Source organism: Notothenia rossii (genome assembly GCF_949606895.1).
Source record: "Notothenia rossii genome assembly, chromosome: 10".
Lineage (NCBI taxonomy): Eukaryota > Metazoa > Chordata > Actinopteri > Perciformes > Nototheniidae > Notothenia > Notothenia rossii.
Window position 1 is genome coordinate 27,823,755 of NC_136908.1, and position 23,240 is coordinate 27,846,994.

A 23,240-nucleotide genomic window follows, 5' to 3' on the forward strand; every position below is an offset into this window, starting at 1 on the left:
TTTGCATGATAGGTCCCCTTTAAATACTAAATGTTACGGACGTATTATGCACAATTGCCTGATTTAGAATCTTATTTATTTTAACGCAACTTTCTTTAAGAAACAATTCTGATTGGTCAATTATAACATTCTTCGGTCTATTTATATTAGCATCAAGTAATTATACTTAATTACATTTCAACACTGCTTCTCTTCATAATAATTTCAATACCACACATGATTAAATGATTCCACTATAATACTTCCACATGAATACCACTAATAATGTAACTATGACACACTCATAATAAAATCATTCCAATCCTTCCAACTCTTTCAAAAGAGTGTTATTACTAAATGAAATATGTTTTAGGCCGAATGACACTTGATATATAATGATAATAATTGCTCATAAGTAACCACACACTAAAGAGATTGCAAACCTTTCTTAGCTTTCTTCTGCAGCTTCATAGTGTCAGACGATCTCTTCTTGATCTCCTGACGGGCCTTCTTGTACTCTGTGGAGAAACACAAAAATAAATAATAAAAGATATGTCTCAGATATTCACATAAATATATAAATAGTGAGATTCAGAAAGAACACCCAGACGTTGGACACACATAAATAGGTGCATGGTGTCTGTCTGTGTTTTTCTACCTTTGGCGTGGTCTTTGTCCAGAGTGTTGGAAACTCTCTTCCACTCCTCCATCTGTTCCTGTAGAGGGTTGATCAGACAGTCCAGAAACACCCTGCAGACACACACACACACACACACACACACACACACACACACACACACACACACACACACACACACACACACACACACACACACACACACACACACACACACACACACACACACACACACACACACACACACACACACACACACACACACACACACGGCAAGGGTCAAGGTTTTACAACAGGCTTGAATTTATGTTATAAATACTGATTTGTTGGTTATTATGAATGTGCATCGCAGCTGAATACTCAAACTGGAGAAACATATTCTCATGTATCTTGATTTCAGCGCATTGTAGCATGTGGAATTATATGTTTGATCAATGTAATCCTTTTCATCTAACTGATGTCATTAAAAACAGAGATATGCACTTGCCAATGGTATTTTAGTGATGGAAAAGGCTAGCCATATCATTTATGGTTTCACTTTCAATGATATATGATACTTAGAAGACGCCAAGAGCAAACTAATTGGATAAGTCAGAATAGCACAGTGCCCTTTTTAGTAAATATGAAACTACGACTTCATCAGAAAGTATCAAGTATTTATAAAACCCATTTGAAAAGGATTTAAGTAAGGTCAGAGGAAATAACAGCAATTAATTCACCAAAAAAACAAAACAGTTCTACTTCTGAATACAAACCTACGCCCTTGTATCCTAAGAAGGCTTAGCTCGTCTAGAATAATTCATGAACCAAGCCCCACTACCAAAAGATGAATATACTTTAAAACTAGGATCAGACAAAACATGCCGTATGATGAAACTTTGCTGTTAAATAATGCAGCAACTAAAGATTATTTTAATATTTATTATTGATGAATGTGCCGAAAATGCCAATCAAAGTTTCAGGAGGCAGCTAACAGGGCCAAAGTGTAAAGAGAAGGGTAAAGGGGGGCTAAGTAATTCTGAGCTAACTCCTATCTTTTAGTAAATACATATGTCGATATATTCACACAATAGGCTTGTGTAGTTATTGAAATGTCCTTTTTAATGGCAGGAATCATTGAAGTAGGTTTTAGGCTACTAAAATAGGAACAGTTTGACGTCAATCCTAATCTTTAGTGGACACCTTTGTTTTTGGAGACTAGACATGAATACTTGTATTTGTTGCATTGTCCATGTTCTGCTTTTATTTGCCAAGCCTCTAAAAAAACCTACAGTGTTGTTAGACATCAGTTCCAGATTACAGCAGCCTTTTTGAGTTTTCCTGTATTTTTGAGGCAAAATTAATGTAATTCTTCAAATAATTGAGGCAACCAATTAAATACATATTGCAATAGATCAGAATACTACATTTTAACTATAATGATGAGGTAAGATGGATGAGATGTGATGGTGAATGGAAAGCTAAAGCAGGAGGAAGAGGAGGAGCAGGCTGCCATGGAGAGGGGGGAGGAGATGGTACACCTGTTCACCACACTCACATTTCTCTGCCAGGATGTCAGCCCTCAGGACTCAAGTGTTAATTATGCAAATGTCTTAAATAGAAAGTGTTTCTATCTTTGTATCTCTTTTATTTGAAAGCAGTGTCTCTGTATCACAGCATGAGAACAGTACCCAGCCCTCAGATGAACTCACATGGAGAACTGGCGCAGTTTGGTCTCGATGCTGCGGTGCCTCATGCACATCCTGGTGAGGGCGGAGCCAATGTCCCGGGTTCCCCCTGGAAACAAGAAGGAGACAATCTGTCAGACAAATGTGTCAAACTGTGCCTGCTGCCTTCTGGAAGCTCTTTTTTAAGGGGTTAAAACGCTTTAAAATGAAACTGAGATTGATAAAATTGCACAATTAAAAAAAATGTTTTGCTTATATTCTGAAGTCTGAAATCCATGAAGCAAGCTAAAAAAAGGTTGTTTTTGAGGAGATTCTTTTCTTGATATATAGAATAGAAATGTGTTTTCATGTTCCTAAAGAGGCCTCATTATGCTTTTATTGTGTTCCCTTTCCTGTAGTGTTATATATAGGTTTCTGTGCATGTAAATGGTCCTCAAAGGCTAAAATCCCTGTGTTCCCTCCAGAGGGAGTTTCTATCTCACACACTCCCCCCCTGCCTGAAACACCTCCATTGGAATCCTTTGTTTACTCCTGTAACATAGTGACATCACTATGTAACACTCCATCTCCTATTGGCTAGTGCTCCAACACATTGTACTTCTTAGGCTAAGGTTCGGGACATCTCTAGGCGGTTAACCAATCCCAATAGGGCTGGCCAGCTAACCAATCATAGCAGACTGGGCTCTGGTTTCAGACAGAGGGTGAAAAGAGGTTCTGCAGCACAGGCAGTATGAGACAAATAAAGAGCTTTTTGAACATTAAAGCATGGAGACATGTCCCAGTAGACTAGAGGAACAAAACACAAATATGAACCTGAACATGAGCAGAATAGGGCTCCTTTAAATATTACTCCCTCTAAAAGTCTATAACAGAGTGGAGAGAGACTTGTATACAAACTCGATAAACATTATCGTAGTCATTAGTTACAGGAGGAAAGAGGGACAACAAATAAGAGGTTTGATAACTTTAAGTAGAGGTTACAAATTAGGAGGTTAGATTTAGTTTCCAGAACAGCAGCCCTGAAGCTGACAGGGACTTCTAAATGTGTCCCTTGCCAAAGGACACTCCAGCAGGGTGGAGGCAGTGTGAGAGCTCCCGGAGGGGCCAGATGGTCGTCCTCTCTCTCCCACAGACAGAGCACTCCCTCCTGGGGGAAAGTTCACCGGACCTCCCTATCATCCTGGAGGATCAACAACACCTCCAACACACTCCACTCCAACACACGCTAATGTTTGTGTTAGCATACTTCTGAAGACCTTCATAACTGCATGCAAGGTTCATACAATCCAACCTATACATCCTTGTATTGTATATATTTGGGATTTTCTACCTTTCTTTAACAGTATTTGACGATAGACTTTTTGGATAAAAGTTGATTTTTTTGTTTCCATTTCTCCATGCAAAATTGTCAGAGAATGCTATTTTCGATCACTCAAATATTATATTGTCCTGCTATTCCCTATTTTATATTATATTAAAGTAAATATCTTTGGATTTTGGACTGACAAAAAAAGACATCGATAGATTTATCCTTGGACTTTGAGAAACTTGAATGGACATTTTTCACTAATGTCTTACACTTTGACCAAACGATTAATACATGAATCTAGAAAAAAATCAGCAAATTAATAGATTAGGGGAATAATCTTTACTTACAACCCAATCAGATAGTATTTTTATTTTTTATATCAGTGTTCATATGAATAAATGTATACTGAATAACTCTTTAGGGTGTTTTTTGACCAAAGCCATGTATGAAGTGTCCCCATAAGTATAGTATACATGTAAGTGTGTGTCTGGGTGGGGTGGTGAGCACTGCATTGCACCACTGACACCTCTTCCTCTCCTCTGCTCTTCCCTCTCTCCACATGTCCTCTCTCTCTCTCTCTCTCTCCTGCACATCCTCCTCTCACACTTTCCCCTTTTTCTCTCCTCTCTCTTCAGCCTCCCAATAACCTCAAACATGTGCAGCAACTAAGGGCAACCCTTCCTCAGCACAAGAAGACCATCAGTAAAGAGAGATACAATAACACTGTAAATGTGGCCAGGATTGTTTGTTTATTGTTGATGAAGATAGACAAGCTGCTGAGAATGTTTAAATCTTAATCTGACAGACATTGAAGAATAAAGACGTACAAAAAGTCTCTTGAACACTTTTTGGAAACATTTCAGGCATACATGCTCAAGTCAGACATCAAAATCTGTGTGATTACTGTCTCCAAGGAGATTATGGTTTCTTTTCGTTTTTTTTATCTCTTTACATCTTGATTACGGAAAACTAGTAATGTGATTTTCATTGGTAGAAGGGTGTAGCATGGGCCAAGTAAGAAGCCATCGTGGGCCGGATCCAAAAATATGTTTTCACTCTCTTTAGCTTTGCAGAAAAGGTATTTTGGCAGATCTGTGCTGTGCTATTGCCCTTGTAGTTTTTCTAGGCATCAATGTAGCAATATATGATTTCCTTGTTAGACGTAATATATATATGGGTTATTGATGGGTGGACCTGGTTTACCGCTTGTGTTCACCATCAATTTAGGTCATTATCGATGGGGGACACATAAAAAAAGTTTTGGACAGTTTTTGTTATTGAAGTTGTAGACCTGCAGATTTAGACTCCGTTTACACGGAAACGAAACGGAGAACGAACCAAATGAATTCGTAAGTTCCGTTACGGCCTCATGTGAACGAACGGGCTATACGAAAGAGAAAAGTAGCAGATACAAAACGAACCGTCTCCATGTAAACAGGGTCTTAAAGGTCAGTGGTATCAATCCAATTAGAAACCGCATGTCCTCTTATACTGAAATCAGTTAGGTCCCTATTGATGATATTGGTTCTCAATTAGTTACATTTGTGCTGCAGTACACGAAACACGAAAAGCTGGTTCGCAATCGGCCAATGGCTCCGAACCTGCCCTGCAGACACTTCAGTGGAAGGGGGGTAAAAGAAAAGCCAATGCAAGAGTGCCTTAAACCTGCATTCACTTGAATGGCCAGTAAAGGGTGATCCAATGGTTGCAGAAAGAAGTCTGTATAGATCTATGAGAAAATGATTGTACTTTTCATCCTATTTATCACCTCAGTGAGTTTTGGGTCTTGCTAGTTTATGGTCTTCTTCAATACAGCATGATGTTCGTTACGTAAATTATGATCCCATTTAGATGATAAAGCAGGGTATTCTTTAGGGAAAGGCTTTGATTGATATGTCACTAACAGGAGGACATATGGTGTGGGTGTTATCTGTCATATTAGAACTATTACCTTTTCAAGTGCAGTTTCTGTTCATGAAAGTAAACTGCAACATTTTCCCACCACTGATGTCTCTTAAAAAAGTGTTGTTCTGCATTCTATTGTTCTTAGCTCCACCCTCTTGTGTCACTTCCGTTTCCAAAAACACAAGATGGTGGCAGAAACCGCAAAGCTTCAGAACCGTAGTCCACAAACCAATGGTGACATCACTGTGACTACGTCATCTTCCAATATAAAGTCTATGCTCCACGTCCTCTGCATCATGGTGGCTTCATCGTTTGTAGAATCCACAAGGCATGTTAAAGTGTTCCTTTAGGGTTTCACAAGAACATTTGGGGCTGATATACTGACTTTTCCCACCACTGATGTCTCTTGCTCCAAACACACTCTCCTTTCCTCTACTCCTCCATCACGCCATCCATCTCTACCATCCTCACGTCACTCTTTTCACACATCATCCTCCTCTTCTCTCTTTTCTTTCCCTTAACACTGCCGACCCTTCTCTCTCAGTTCCTCATCTTTTCCCTCCATCTTCCTCCTCTCTTCTCACTTTAGGAGGTGTCACATCCCATCTTCTCCCTCCTCCTCTCTGCTGTGCTCCTTTGAGAAATAAGATGTTGTTTTTCTGCATCAGTCCAGGCTGATTTCACAAACGGCAGACGATCACCCGCAGAGCTCCATTGCGCTTTTAAAGGCTAATATTATTCAGAATTGCTATGTTTTTGTTGCTAGTGCCAAGAAACGCTATCTGGAGAACATGTTTCAACAAAAACACATCACATGGTTTCTTACCTTTGTATCTAAATTGCAATTGACACATTGCTGAACAAATTAGCACATTTCACCCTGGTGCTGCATGGGCAGCTGGAAGCCCGGTTTCTCGACTTTACATGACCCTTTGTGACTGACATTTGTTTTCCTCCAGGAAGTATAAACACATGGCTAACAATGTGAGATGAAGCAGACAAATTGACTTTGTTAGATTTAATAAAACATCATGGTTTGGCTAAAATAAGGATGTTTATTTTCCGTTTTATTCTGTCTTTTGGTTTCACACCAACCACAACAGCAGTCTCTCAGGTCACTGTGTGCTCAAACTGTATTCAGTTCCTTCCTATATTAACATATAGCTGTACTGCAGCGGCCTCATAGCACACACATTAGCCATTATTACAATATTGGCCATTCCCAGTTTCAAAGGTGCAGTCCTGCCTGCAGCAACATCACGGCAAAAGTAGGTGTGGTCAGTAACAAGATGCATGGAAAGCTAAAATGAACACTAGATACAGTTGCACAAATTACCTGGATTTCTGCATAAGTTGGTCATAAAATGGAGAAAGCCACTGCTGTCCAGAAAAAACATTGCTGCACGTTTGAAGTTTGCAAAAGAGCACCTGGATGTTCCACAGCACTACTGGCAAAATATTCTGTGGACAGATGAAACCAAAGTTGAGTTGTTTGGAAGGAACACACAACGCTATGTGTGGAGAAAAAAAGGCACAGCACACCAACATCAAAACCTCATCCCAACTATGAAGTATGGTGGAGGGAGCATCATGGTTTGGGGCTGCTTTGCTGCCTCAGGGCCTGGACAGATTGCCATCATCGACGGAAAAATGAATTCTCAAGTTTATCAAGACATTTTGCTGGAGAACTTAAGGCCATCTGTCCACCAATTGAAGCTCAACAGAAGATGGGTGATGCAACAGGACAACGACCCAAAGCACAGAAGTAAATCAACAACAGAATGGCTTCAACAGAAGAAAATACGCCTTCTGGAGTGGCCCAGTCAGAGTCCTGACCTCAACCCAATTGAGATGCTGTGGCATGACCTCAAGAGAGCGATTCACACCAGACATCCCAAGAATATTGCTGAACTGAAACAGTTTTGTAAAGAGGAATGGTCCAAAATTCCTCCTGACCGTTGTGCAGGTCTGATAAGCAACTATAGGAAACGTTTGGTTGAGGTTATTGCCGCCAAAGGAGGGTCAACCAGTTATTAAATCCAAGGGTTCACATACTTTTTCCACCCTGCACTGTGAATGTTTACATGGTGTGTTCAATAAAAACATAAAAACATAAAAACATATAATTGTTTGTGTGGTTTTAGCTTAAGCAGACTGTGTTTGTCTATTGTTGTGACTTAGATGAAGATCAGAACACATTTTATGACCAATTTATGCAGAAATACAGGTAGTTCCAAAGGGTTCACTTTTTCTTGCAACTGTATATGTGCAATGGTGTATTTCTGCAACTTAAACATAGGCAGTAGGCAGAATATGAAAAGCAATTTGAGACCATTTTTGTGTTAACCAACATTGTTTGGGTAGGAGCCAAAAGGATTTGAGATGTTTTTCAGATATGGATATCCAGACAATTTGAACAATTAAAATGACTTTATTGTAATAGCATTGTTAGGTTGGACTTGGAAAAACAGACTGTGATGTGTTTTGGCATCAAGACGTTTTCAGGCAATCAAATCTTATTTTGTATCATTATATGTATCATGTACTATTATTATGTTTAGATTCTAAAGAGCCTGGATTTTAAAATGAGTTCAACAGAAATTATATTTAAAGACTGTAGTAACCTAACAACGGTCTTTTCTGTCTGTGGTGACTTTGTGTCGGGACCTCAGGCGTAGAAACCAGAGCTTTAAAATGAGGTGAGACACAGCGGGGAACAAAGGGAAGATGATAATTTCAACCAAAAGTGCTGAGTAATGGGATTTGATTCAACATGATGGTATTCCTCCCTGTGCCAACACGCTGCCTGGACAAGTCTTCACTGACACATGAAGCTGCAGTTTCCAGTCGGAATCACAAAATAGGGCCCAAGCAGATAAGAGTGTCCTTAACTGCAGCATATTAAAGTCATGATTGATTTAAATCATGTTTATTTGAGTGAAAAGAGCAAATGCAACAGACAAAAACAGTTCTCTTTTGTTCTGGTGAGATGACATGTACGGTTTATGCAGGTATTTCATTATGAAGTGCGCATGCCTTGCCTTGGTTCGTATGGACGTTTTAAATCAACATTATCTTCAATTATAGCACCTCCATTCAACAGAAACAGAACATTAAACAAAACATTTGATCACAAAAAATATATAAAATCTGAACTCAACACTTCTCTGGCTGCATTTCCTCCTCACATCTGTGTGAATTAGGCGAAGCTGGTCTGGTTACCAAACTAAAGTAACAAACAAGCTAACTGCCATGCCGCGGAACACGTCAGGGCTAGTTCTCTCGGCAAGCTAGCATGTTCAATTAAAAGTACAAGTTCATGCAATTTAATAAATTCCTGTACAATCAAGTAGTTTCTAAATTAATTAATTCATAAATGCTAATGTTTCTGGGCCATTACTTTTACCTGCAAAGGCAAATAACACATTTGATTTAAATCACCCTATTTAATAACCTTGTGCATCGCTTTTTAATAAAGCAGCTTCAATGTGTTTTAAAGAAATCAACCAAAGGAAAACTATGTGTGAAACGAAGAATGACTATAAAGTAAAACAATCAAATGGGTCAAAACATGAAGATGGACCAAATGAATCAAAAATTATATTGATCAAAATGCTGAAATAGAGAGGTAAGTACAATTTTTGTTTAAAGAAAATTGACTAGCTGTGTATTAATAAACACTAAATATTGTGATAAGTTTCCAACAAACAGCATAGTTATTGTTCAAGCTAATAAATCAGTCCAGAAAGTTAAAAAGTGTTGTACAATTACTTAAACTAATAAATGTCTGGCACAATTTATTTTCTTTCCGTCATGCAATCATTAAACTCCCCATCCTGGTGTCAGCAGAGTTCTGTTCCTGCAGGGTCAGTCGGTCAATTATATCCTGCTCAATTCAGCTGATTGACTGAGTGTGTGTGTGTGTGTGTGTGTTCGTGTGTGACCCACTTCAGGGGACAGAGCAGTGTCTCCGTCCCCTGCAGCTGCAGACTGAAGGCCTGAGGCTCCACAGCAGCTCATCTGCATGCAGCACTGACCTGTTCAAACCCTGACAGGAAGTCCTGATCAGCAACATGCATAACGGTGTCTGAATGCATTCGTGATTTGTATATCTCTGCGTAAAAACTTTTCTAGTGATGTCTGTTGTGTCTCTATGTTCATTTAACTTTTGGTAACACAGACATTTGTTCTAAATCACATCAACAATTCTTTGTCTAAAATGTGTGAGTGCTTATATGTTTGCATTGACTTATATAGAATTGCAGTGCCTTGTGATTTACTTGGAGCTCAGTCTCAAAGGAGTAAGAATTATACAATATGCTATATAGCATTAGCAAGGACGTATTAATATAGACAGACTTTGAAGGTAGATTCTCAAAGGTGTCCCTTGATAAGGAATGGGAATTATTTAATTGGCTTTTGAAATATTGCAGAAAATAAGATCTTTGGCAAACATATGATACTTACACCTTTTGTTCAGCAGAATAATCTCCACATGTTAAAACCACTTTTACAATAGTTGGGAGAAGAATGCAATCCCCAAAAGTAAAAATGTAACGTTAGGCTACTAAAGAGCTTGTGTTAACTGCTGACATTTCAGGCATCTATAGAGGTATGGTAAAATGACTTCAGTCTCACTCCACTCCTTCAGATTAATTTCTTACTTTTCAAACTTTGACATCCACTGTCCTTAAGGATAACATGTATCAGATGTATGTGAGAGTCGAAGTATTGAAGAATGTCCTTAATTCTCAGTATACTATTCTGCTGCTGCTTCACTAGATTAAAGGTTGAACTACAGTTCAGAAAAGTTGTAACAAGCTTTGAGCAGGGCAGCAAATATGATCCAGACAGAGCCTGAATGAAACCTTAATTTAAAGGCCGATTTTTCACTCACCGTGGAGTGGATCTACAGATATCAACAGTGTAACCAGCGCAGGGTGTTGAACTTTACAGAGAACACTCGTGACCTGGAATCTAGAGCGTCACCCTCCATAGGACCCACCGAGACATGAACTCAGCCGTCACATCCCCACAGGAGCTGCTCCAATCAAACACCGCTGGAACTGGGCTGAGAAACCGGAGCAGCTGAAGACATACACTCACACACACACAATGTGGCCCAGCAGGGCAGGCAGTGAATCACTGTCCTGTAGTATCAGACTAGATTTCTTGCCATGTTGCTGCAAGAATGTTACGACTGGAGAGCTATTTTTGAGAACTGGAGCAAGAAGATGAAGCTGAAGGAGGAGCAGAGGACGCAGGAAGGGACTGAAACAGGCAGAAGAAGACAAGAGGCCAGACGATGAAGAAAACAGGGAAACATTAGTCAAAAACTTTATTTTGTCTATATTTTACATTACATGTCACTTGTTCGACGCTTTTATCCAAAGCGACTTACATACAGTACTCAATACTATGGGCATTCGCCACAGGAGCAATTTGGGGTGAAGTGTCTTGCCCAGGGACACAACAATTTGCTGACTGCAGTGGGGTTTGAACCTGTGCTACCCTGATCTGAACACCAACGCACTAGACCACTGTGCCATACGCCTCCTACATTCTTGCTGTTACAGAGGTCACTGCATGTACTGTCACTCAAACAGTGAGAGGGGGATTTGGTCATGTGTAATATTGCGCAATTTAAGCCTTATTAAGTTGCCTTGTAAAAAAGTTATACAAATATTTTAATATATGCCATAAGTTAGCAGACGTAGTCAGTTATGGCGGATACGGCTTTTAGAAAACACTTGATTTAGCATTTATTTATCTTATTAATATTGAATAAGAAAACAGAAAAGTAGCTGCTGCCGTTACACCACAGAGGTTAGGAAAGAAAGATAGATGGATTTTGATTGGCTGTCGTTTATTTATTCCGTCTTTAATTTAGGTGACAATTCTATCCAAAGTGACTTACAATAAATACAATCTGAGGACAACAAGGAGAATGCAGATATATTTGCTTCAAACAAGCACAACCATTGTAAGAACAAAAATGTATCCAACAACAACAATGGACTCTGCCTTACACTTGATCGAAAACAACCTTTAGACATCGTTCTGAGTGTGGACGGCTCAATATTATTATTATATTTCTCTTTCTGAGCTCACAATGTTGTGATTACATCTCACTGTGACACCTTCATCACTGTGACCTCATTGAAAATCAGCTCACAAAAACATGTTAAACTTCCACAAAAAGTAGAGTCATGATGTCACAGCTTGCCTGTAGTCTGATTGGTTACCTGTGAAGGCTGTTCAGCCAATCAGGTAACGGTCAAACAGCTGCATAGTGTTGCCAGGTGGTTTCATCAGCATCTCTCTTTCTCTCATGTAGCACAAGGTCACTTTACCACTTCAATATGATTTGCATGTCAACAAGCAGAAGAAGTGTCGCTGCCGTCTATCTCTCAATGCCGAGGCTCCAAATACCAAGTTACAGCTCATTAGCCACACGTCACAGAGGTCACATTGAGCTGCGCTGGAGAGACTGCACGCCAACTTCTCTTTCACATGAACTACTTCACACAGAAATACTTTCTCAGGCATCTTTACCACCCTGTATTCATCAGATTCAGTTTACAGCTTGTTTATGTACTAAAACCTGCAGGGGGAAAGTACCACTGCTAAACCAACCAACCAACCAGATCTTTCAACAATTTTCGAATATTGCCGAAAATAGGATCTTTGGCAAACTCTAGTTATGATACTTGCACCATTTGTTTAGCAGGAGAGTCTCCACATATTAACACTTTGATTTGGTGGCTGGCAAACCTGTTACAACAGCCTAAAACATTTCCAAAGAAACGCAATGCAATGCAAATTAAAAAACACAAATGTGCCAAAACACATGAAAATGAATAAACGTATTAACCAACTTGACAACACGTGCACAGCCTTTAGAAAACATTCACCAACTCGATGAAACATGAGCAGCGCTTACTTGAAGCACTGCACAAACAAAAGGCTGCAAATACAAAACACACCTGTAGTCCACCGTATTATGCATTAAGTACAAATGTAACACTAGGCTAAAACCTATACACCACTGTTGAATGGCTGTGCAACAGCCGCCTTTAGTCACTGGTTAGTAACTGCTGTTTTTATGACATAGAAGCTTCAGCCATTCATGAATGGGGTATTTACTTTAGTATTTTATGTCGCAGAACAAAACATGAAAATCTTGTCCTCATTCAGCTAGCTAACCAAAATCACATTAAAAAAAATTCTTTAAAACGAGTGAATCGCATGTAGTAAAATGCTATCTCATTTCCTGGTTTTAGGACTCATTCTCTTGACATCCTAATCCGCTTCTTGTGGTTTTTTTTTCTGATATCCCATCAGTTCACCCTTGAGAATGTCCCCTTACTATATTATGGCCCTCACTCACATGCCGGCTAATATTTTGCATCATTCACAAACCCTTTGACACTGATAGGAGTCAGCTTCAGTTCATACTGTACACTCTCAGCAGTGAGATTTATGAGACGCAGCAGCAGGACCCTGTTTGCCCTGGGTTTCACCTCTCAGGCTACATAACCACGGTCCAGAGATTGATTCAAAGATGTACAGTGTTTACAGGGCGTGGCATACTCCAGAATATGTGACAAAAGGGAAGTTTACTACAAAAATAATAATAAAGGGTAAAAAACAATTAACAAAAATATAATAACATATGGTTCAAAAAGTAAAAGCCTAACTTTAAAAATGTATCAAAGCAGACTATATCACAAAAAATTAACAAAGACTTCCATTTCTTATTAATGATAGTTGTAGATGTCTGAAAATTGTCTGCAAGCACAACTGAGGTGCAAAAAAACTATATTTATCATTACTAAGATTTTTGGGTATACTGGTTATTTCTGTATAGGGCGAGAACCAATTTGATCCTATATTTCACTAAATACAGGAAATAAGATTCACTTATCCATTTTTGTTGGATATTAAAGGTCCAGCCTCTCTAAAAAAAAAATAAATCTTGTTGGCATTCTCCTTTAAGTGGGTACGGTGTAAGGTGGGAGTTTTTAGCAAGGAGTAAACAGAATTCCTCACAGGTCCTCGGGGGTGGCGGGGTCTTACGGTCCTAGAATACCACACACAGAACAGGGGGGGGGGGGGCAGTCCAGAGATGCAAGGCAATGCAGCCTGCAGTCTTAGGATGCCTTCTGCAGGAGTGTGTGTGTGTGTGTGTGTGTGTGTGTGTGTGTGTGTGTGTGTGTGTGTGTGTGTGTGTGTGTGTGTGTGTGTGTGTGTGTGTGTGTGTGTGTGTGTGTGTGTGTGTGTGTGTGTGTGTGTGTGTGTGTGGGAGGGGGGTGTTGACAGTACAGTCTTAGGATTCTTTTAAAAGGCATTCTGGGAATATCTCCCCTCTCTCATTACTTCCTGAAGTTAGACCCATGTATCAGTTTGCTGCTTGGATTTTACTATCATGTATCAGATAGTCACATCATCTATAATTTAGTGGAATGAACTTAAACAATTTAGGATTACTTGTTTTACAACAATGCAATGTGTGAATTAAAGTTTGATTTCAGGGTCTATGCTTCTGTTTCACACTGTAGACACATGATCTTTAACCAGTGTGAGTCCAGTGGTGGTTTGGTGCTCTTTGTTGACCTGTAACGGTTATAGCTGGTGTGCCGCTGGGAGTGTAGGTGTTGTCATGGACAGTGATAACTGTCAATCATCAGCAGGGAAACAGCTGCTGTGCTGTCAGCTGCTTTGACCTCCACTCAGTAAGCTGCTGCAGATTCAAACACAGTTGCAACTTGCAAGTATATATTATTTTTGGGAATATTACATATATTCTCACTGTGTAACCTTCAACAAGTGAAATTAAGAATGGCTGCTAAATGGTCAATTGACAGCATTTATATATCCCTGTACGTCTTTACAACTCCTATAGCGCTTAACATGTGCAAGTCATCATTCATCCATTAACTTCTACCATGAAGGGTGATGCATGCTGAAGGAACCTCACATTCACACATCGTTAGCCATGCCATCAGGAGCAATTTGGGGTTACGATCGACATGTTTGCTGCAGTACTGGGAAAAAACCAAAAACTTTACGATTATTAGATACAGTCAGCTTTTTAAAAAATCATCCTGAACAGGTGGAGGTTACCTGAGATTACATTTGCAATTCATTTTAATTGGTGTCCATACCTTTGTTACTACTCATCCCATTGTAAAAAGGATGGGTAGAAAAGGTTGACTGCAAACAACTATTATTTACCAACAACAAACTAAACTACAGTTTATTTTATAAATGGTAATTATTCAGCTGATTTAAACATTTAAAAAAATCAGATAAGATGATGACAAATACACAAGGTAAGGTCTAAAATGTACTTATTTTGCAAGTGTTAAAGGTCCCATGTCATGCTTTTTCCGGTTATTTCCCGTCCCCTTGTATTTTATGTAGCTTTTTCTGCATGTAAACGGTCTGCAGAATCACAAACCCTCAAAGTACACCCTGTAGCGAGTAAAACTCTAACACACAAAATACCTGTCTATTCTGCCCCAGAACGCCTCGTTGGAGATTTCTCTTTTTCCATTGTTTTCTTCCTGAGTAAAGTGACGTAACCATGCCCAGGTCCAAATGGACCAATCCGTGGAGCTCCACACACACACACACACACACACACACACACACACACACACACACACACACACACACACACACACACACACACACACACACACACACACACACACACACACACACACACACACACACACACACACACACACACACACACACACACACACACACACACACACACACACACACACACACACACACACACACACACACACACAGCTGATATCAGACAGACTCTTTAATCTCGATATTTAAAACAAAGTGTCCGTTGGTACCGTCCGCAGCCTTGACGAGTTTCAGCCAACACACACACGCTTTGAACTGAGACTAAAACAAAGCGAGCGCTTGATTTGTTTGACCCGAGCTGCTGCCAGGCCCCCGAGCAAAACCACATCTCTTATTTCACCGCTAATCTGTTGTCTGAAAATGTTGAAAAACTGACTGCGTACATCCCCTGCCCTCTGTATCTGTATCTGTATCTGTATGTGTATGTGTATGTGTATGTGTATGTGTGTGTGTGTGTGTGTGTGTGTGTATGTGTATGTGTGTGTGTGTGTGTGTGTGTGTGTGTGTGTGTGTGTGTGTGTGTGTGTGTGTGTGTGTGTGTGTGTATGGGCTGTATCTGAATGCTAAAAGCTTGTGTCACTTCAGAGTTCAAGCTCGTCTGCACAGAGATGCTGCTCAGATTGCTGCAATCTTAATGTCTTTCTTTCTGAGAGGAAGGCACACTCTGCACTAGAATCAAAAGAGTATAAAAACCCACACTTTGGTTGTTACCTAAAGTACACACAGCCACACTGGGGTTTCTATTCTACTTTTCCACTATAGGTGTCACACTCACCTAATGTTTATAACGTGTTCTTTTATGATCTCTAAAGAGTACAGTCAGGTAGGGGATTCACTATCACTATCACTATCATGATATTTATCAGTGTACTTATACACAGGCAATGCTTGGTCAGAACAACCGGGTACATTGGATATTGGTAAAATATTACCAATATAATAGAAATAGATAGAATAGAAAGAAAGAAACAAAATCAGAAATACAGCTTCATGAATACACCACCTAAATGCAGTACAAACTGTGTCAAAAGTCAATCTTTCCAATAAGTTTGCTTTCCAACCTAAAAAACCTGGCTTAAAATGAGGCGTAGCATTGTTCAGGTGTTGATTCATGTATTTCTGAGACATGGAATATGGTACAGGAAGCTCAGTTTGGAAAAAAAAAAACACAAGTTTGATGCAATGTTTACAGACTGTTCGATCCGTGTGTGTTCAAACCTTTTTTTAGCCCAAGACATTTTATCGCATATATCTAAAAAATTGATCTTTTGTGGCAGGCTTTGGCGTAAGCATCGTCCAAAAGGAAGTCTACATTTTATGCTAGCTATGCCGTGAAAATTAGTTAAGATATTTTTTCCTTCCATTCAGCTTCTGGACTAAGTTGATAATAGTGTAATTGAATATCGAAAAATAAACTAGGAGAGCTAATTGTACACATATTGAAATTGAGCATTGTTACGTTGCTGACGTATATGGTTAGCATACACAACCTAAATCGAGAGTTTAATAAATTGGGGGTTCATTTTTTATATTCAATCATTTGAATTAATCTGTAATAAAATGTTTGTTTCTGTCATTGAACACGGGTGTACTCTTATATAATACGGGTTGAAAAGGAGGCATTATAAAAGCCAAAACACAGCACAACAAGTTACAATAATTTAAGACAAGATTGTACAAAGTGGAAATGAGGATAAAACATTTCCACTTTGCCTAATCAGCTAAATATACTGGTTATGTCAGGAAAGCGATCTACCAGGAAGATAAGCTTGCATTTGTATTTGATTTGTCTCCAACACATTTCTGCATGGTGCAGAAATGTCAACCTAGTGGTCAAAGTCTGAACTGCAGGTCACATGACACTCTTTGGCACAGATCTACATTTCGCAATACTCTTTTTTTTTACAGGAACAGAAAAAGGATGGGATGTGAAAGTATTAAAAGAACAAATCTTTGTTTTATCAGAACCAAGAAAGAACTCAGAAGTTATGGAAAAACCTTTATATTCAGTGTTTAATACTTCCAATCTTCCATCTCCTCCAAATTATGAGCTGTGTGCTCTTACCCACAGTTTTCATCATTTAACCATGTTGCAGTACTTCATACAGTACACAGAGCAGGTAACTGTTATAAAATCTCAACTGTAATTTTCAACAGCAGCGGTGGAACCACGTCAACATGTTGACAGTAAACAGCAGATACTAGAGCGCAGAGAAAAAGCTTTCAGTGTGGAAATAAAAAGGAGGACATTCAAACAGACGGAGATAATAACAGAGTGATTTAAGAGGAGGTGAATGTCTCTTTGTAGATTTACCTTATCTCCATATACTGTACACAAGGCAGAGCACTTACCGCTAATTACACACACGCACACACACACACAAACAGACACACACACCCTATTAAAGCTTATAGAGAAATGCAACAGTCTGCTGTCTCTCCTCTTTTACTGGCTTTAAACTCCTCAGTGCAAACTGATCATGAGGTAAACATTGTTCAAATATAATTCTAATTGTTATTATCAAACAATAGTTTTGTCAAATTTCCTGAACACATATTTTAACTTCTTCTGTCACACCAAAATATATTTGGGGAAGCTGGGGAAACAGATCTATAATACTCAGCTTGAAATGTGACCAAACAATAATGTCCAACACTAGGTCATATCCTTTGTGAGTGAAAAACGCCAAGAGCTGTCGCAGATTCCTTTCCGTATAAAAACATTTCAATACATCACCTAATTGTGAAAGTGCTAAAGACAAAAGTCAAAGTCTTTTGACAGTTTATTTTCCATTAACAATTCCTGAGACACTGCCAGAGCCCATGAAGTGTTCCATTGTTTTTGTAGGTCACTGGTTTGGCCTGCAAACTCCAAGGTCATGAACTTGTATTTCAAGTCCAAAACAAGTCATTATCTTACCATCCTCTACTTCTGATGGAAATTGATAAGAATTAACTGATTGTAATACAATAATCAATTTGCTTATTAATTGTGCCTTATTTCCTTATTTATATCTGATCAGTTTTCAGTGTGGAAAAGTAGGCCAGAAGCACATAGTGTAGTGTCTACCTTAAAACATGTAAAAAAAATGACAATGCCATACAGCAGGTGTCTTCAAGTGTTTTCAGTTTTGTGAAGCTGAGCATGACATGAACACCAAGTGATCATACTGTAGCTCTGTGAGTGATAAACTGTGTGGGAGGTCTATGTTGACAGTGTTTTCAGGTATGTGTTCATGCATTCACTAGCAAAGGCCTGTTGAGGCAGCTTTCTCTCATCCGTGATTGGCTTTCGTCTGTTAAAGCAGACACTTTGATCCTCCCTGTTTAGAAGCACACACACACCCACCCACCCACCCACCCACCCACCCACCCACCCACACACACACACACACACACACACACACACACACACACACACACACACACACACACACACACACACACACACACACACACACACACACACACACACACACACACACACACACACACACACACACACACACACACACACACACACACACACACACACACACACACACACACACACACACACACACACACACAGTTTTGGTCTCCAAAAACTCCAACTTCTGTAGGCTGGCTGCTATATCTGTCTTCAACATGACAGGCACTGCAGTCATTTCATTCAAAAACAACAAGAAGAAACTTAGTGGAACTGTAGTGTCAGATAATAGTGGTTAATAAACCTAAAAAACAGCTGTCGGAGAGTTAAGTCATATTAAAGTGAGTAAAGGGGGAGCTCATCTTTGCAGTGCGATGGTGTGAATTATTAAACAGCCGCTCAACCTTTACAAATGGCTGTGACCTCCTGCTGTTAACCTCCAGCCCCACAACAAACACCTCCACTCTCAGGAGGGACAACCACAGTGAGTTTTATAACAGGCTGCTCCCTTTTCATTTCACCTCGGAGTTACATGTTCTCTTTAACATTTGTTTTCAATTTCTTCTCTCCATTGCAGTTAATTTTTAGGATTTACTCTTAATTCTCGACCAGTTTACTCAAAAGAAATGTGAAAATTAAGTCTTTGTACACAATCAGCAGCTGGAGTCCCCTCCTTCCTCGTGTTTCTCCTCAGAGACGGACACACAGCCCCAGTCCAGGCAGAAGGAGCTTAATTATTCTTTCTCATGCTCCCTCAGACGGGTGGGGGCGCACAACTAATTAGAAGCAGTTTGAGGGATGAAAAGAACACACACAGCCTCACCTGCTGTGCACCCCTGCTTAATAATTCAAACACACCCTCTGGCTGGCTGGCTGGTTGGTTGACACAAGCACGCACGGTTGTATTTTGTTTGTGTCTTTAGTTTGCCTAATTAATAAGTAAAACTTGGATTTGAAAGGATTTCTATTGGAACTGGCAGTAATCTACTTTTAGGAAATATTAGATTTGTATTCAACATCAGGCCAATCTGTTCTGTTTTACTTTGTTTCTTACAAGATGCTTTAAAGGAAAAACTCCCAAAGCATTTTTTACAAGGTCCACTTAAATAAAGATAAACAATTAAATACTTTTTTAATTTAAACTTTAGGTAACACTTTATATTAAAGTGGACCTAACATGCTATTTTTAGGCAATAGCATAGGTCTCAGATATATAAAAAAATATAAAAAACATTAGGGATGCACCGAATATTCGGCCACCAAAAATTATCGGCCGAAAATGGTTAAAAAGGCCCTTTCGGCCGAAAGGGTTTTAGCACCGAAAAAATATCACTGAATGTCAGAGAACAGGGTTACGTTGATCATACTCCGCATATTTGCCCGGGTGTTTTGATTTCAAGTGGTGGAGTAATCCCGAAGTGGTGAAAGTCTTTGCAGTTACACCCAGAGCTGCCAAGTCTCACCCTTTGAGAGTGAGAGTCACGCAATTTAACCTCTTCACACGCCTCACTTGCCATTTCACACGCTTTTTTCCCCCCTCTCACTACTTTATAATTTTTTTTTCAATTTAATGATATATTTCCATAACTTGTTGCTTGAGGCTTTCCGTAGTTCGTGTCAGGGACAGGGTGAGCCCACCCTATTCTGCCCCCGATTGGCTGACCGAGATATGTGATAACCAATCATCAGCCCCCAACGAAAGGCACCACGTATACAAACCAATCAGAGGCAGCTTAGGGCGGGTCATTGCGTCTCTATCCTATGAAGACAACTCTATGAGAACAATACTTATGGCGGAGAAATCGAAAAGTAAACGTGAGATGTCTGTCAGCGCCTCAATAATGCCGTGACTGACATTTTCATCTGAAGCGGGAGGTTAAACGGTAGGTAACCACTTCATTTTTACAAACACATTTTACAAATATTTTTATTTTGATGAAGTCAACCTTGGGTCTGACTACGTGAGACTGAACGTTACACAGGCTGCTGGTGAGCAGTGTGGCAAGTTGCTGCGGTGGGTTTAACAACAAACAACCGTGACTAATAGCAGTGTTAGTTAAATCATCACGTATTTGCGTGTGTAAGCTAATGGATACTTGCTATGAGCTAAGGGAATTTACAGTACTGTACCTGTGCTGTTTGCATTTCTGTCTAATAAAATATTCAATCAATCAAACAGTAACATGTAGCTATCTTTTGAGACTGGATCATTCATTCCTTAACTGTATACTTCAATTTCTGTCTGTTTGTCTGTTAGTTTGAAAGTCTGAAAGATGTCAGGTAGACTCTTTGCTCTTGTCACATTTTCTTAACATTTTCTTAATAGATTGTAAAGTTTAATGACCACATCTGAAAAACAACCCGTTTCAGCTACATTACTTTACCACATTGTGTTATTTTTAGGTTTCTTAAACTTCTCCCATACAACGGACCTGACGAGCGTGACAAACTGAGTGAGGAGTTTCTGGACTACCTGTCCATGGACATTGCCATGCCCGAAGACCCAGCCACGTTCGACATTGAGAGCTTTTGGGGGAACATGGCATCAATGAAGAATAAGGTAAGAATTATTCTGCACCCTTTGAAATACCCATTGATGTAATCAACTTAATTCTATACAAAAATACTTGAGAGTAATTAGGCTTCCTATGTACATTTTTCAAAGGTGACCGGTATGAGCAGATTTGGGAGGCTCTCTCGTATTGCCAAGTTGGTGTTGGTACTTTCACATTCAAATGCTGAACGAGTGTTCTCTGTGGTGGGACTGAACAAAACCAAAACCCGAAACAGTTTGGCTCTTGATGGAACTCTATCATCCATCATGACTGTGAAGATGGCAAACCTTGAGCCACAGTGTTTCAAATGGGAGCCCCCTCCCTCTTTCATCAAGGCATCAAAATCTGCCACAAACACCTACAACATGAGACATGTCATGTAAACCAAAACACACAAACAAAGACATGCACTTTTATTTTTGTATAATATATATTATATATATATATTATTCTGGTTCTAATTTTGTTAAACTTAAAAAAAGGCTGCTATTGTTTCTTAAAAGGCTGCTATGTTTTCTTTATATTGACATTTTATAAATAAATGTATTTTATTTGTCAAACTTTTTCTTGTTAAAATTGTTTTCATTTCTACTTGTGCTGGTCAATTATTAACACTATATAAGCATGAGATATTCCTCTAAATCGACGTTAAAAAAGGCCACATTTTTTTCGCCGGCGACCTTCGGTCGGTGGCCAAACGCATCTTCCCCCGAAAGTCTCACTCCTACTTTTTACTGAAACTTGGCAGCCCTGGTTACACCCCCTCGAGAAATGTCAGCTGAACACGTTTTACAAATCGCAATCCGCGCCTCTCTCTGATATTTTGAAATATCCAAGCGGCAGACACGTTGGCTGTGAGCCAGCCGCGAGCATGGTCGCGCGCCGTGCTTGTTGTCGCCGCGTTTTGATTACGTCATCACAACAACACGTTAGGTTACCAAACTTATATGTGCATTTGTTGTTGTTGAAGGCCTGGCTGTTACAGTCTTTATTTACACTATTTTGTTGTAGGCCTACTGGCCTAGATGTTTATGCAGTTTTAAAGCTCCTTGGCTTTGTTCTGAATGCACTTTGTTGTAGTTATCCTACAGAGAAAAGAAAATGCACTTGACTTGGAATTAATCTACTGTATGCATTCAAAAGTGCTGAATAAATGTTTTATGGACCCATAATAGTGATTATTATTTAAGTTAAGTTTTGCCATAATCTTTTTTTTTTCCATAATCAGGTAGCTGAACAACATTGGTAAAAAATGTATACATTATATATATATATTTCTATTAATCATTTTCGGCCTTTCGGCATTCGGTTTTCGGCCAACTGTTTCCTATTTTCGGTATCGGTTTCGGCCAAGAATTTCCCATTCGGTGCACCACTAAAAAACATGTCTATGAACTGTTTTGCTCAAAATACCAAACAGATCACTCATTCTAGCCATGCCTCATATCCCTCTATTTCTCATTTCAAAAGTGCTGATTTGGGGTATAAAGTTTAGCAGGGGGCTGAGCTCATGCGAGAGATTCTACCGGCAGATTCTGCGGTGATGAAACGCCATATTAAGGATTATTTCTGAAACAGTATGGAGCTCAAAGGCTTTTTCTCTTGCCGGTTATACCACAAGGTGAGTCCCTTTTTATTTCCTGCTTCTTCACACACATGCTCTATCCAGTACAGCAGGGCTATTCAACTACACATTCAGTTGGGCCATATTTTATAACTACAAAATTCAGCTGGGCCAGACATTCAGCGGCCTGTAAAAAGCGGGTAGTGACACATTTTAAACAAACACATATTACTGCGATGAAAAACATGCAATTTTTATTCATTGTTCATCTAACAAAGGTAGGTCAAAAAGTGCATAAAAACACAACAAATTAGCATTAATTTAACAGAATCTGAAAAAAAAAGTGCACAGTTGTAGCATTACATTTGTTTGCTTTAGAAGTCAAATATTCAGGTTATTTTTTTTGAACCAAGCACATCACAAAGTGCATTTACTGAATACAATAATAGCAGTCTTAATACATTTCCTGACATTAAAAAAAAACAGCTAAAGAGCAATGCAACACAAAGAGGTAGTACTGTAGCAATACTATTTTTTCACTTT

The 23,240-nt window shown here is 39.3% G+C and overlaps 1 protein-coding gene and 1 long non-coding RNA gene across 7 annotated transcripts in view; one reads left to right on the forward strand and one right to left on the reverse strand.

Moving 5' to 3' along the window:
• Positions 1-23,240, reverse strand: part of LOC307021433 (protein MTSS 1-like) — a 105,245-nt gene that overhangs the window by 16,730 nt on the left and 65,275 nt on the right. For all 6 annotated transcript variants that reach the window (XM_079653558.1, XM_079653554.1, XM_079653557.1 and 3 more), the window contains exons 4-6: positions 2,308-2,392; positions 638-729; positions 423-497 (exon numbers count right to left, since the gene is read on the reverse strand). In XM_079653558.1, coding sequence (XP_079509684.1) covers positions 423-497; positions 638-729; positions 2,308-2,392 — 252 coding nt within the window. The remainder of the gene's footprint in view (positions 1-422; positions 498-637; positions 730-2,307; positions 2,393-23,240) is intronic.
• LOC307021459 lies at positions 20,306-21,696 on the forward strand. Its single transcript, XR_013803155.1, has 3 exons — positions 20,306-20,461; positions 20,982-21,138; positions 21,244-21,696. It is a non-coding gene; the product is annotated as an uncharacterized lncRNA (long non-coding RNA).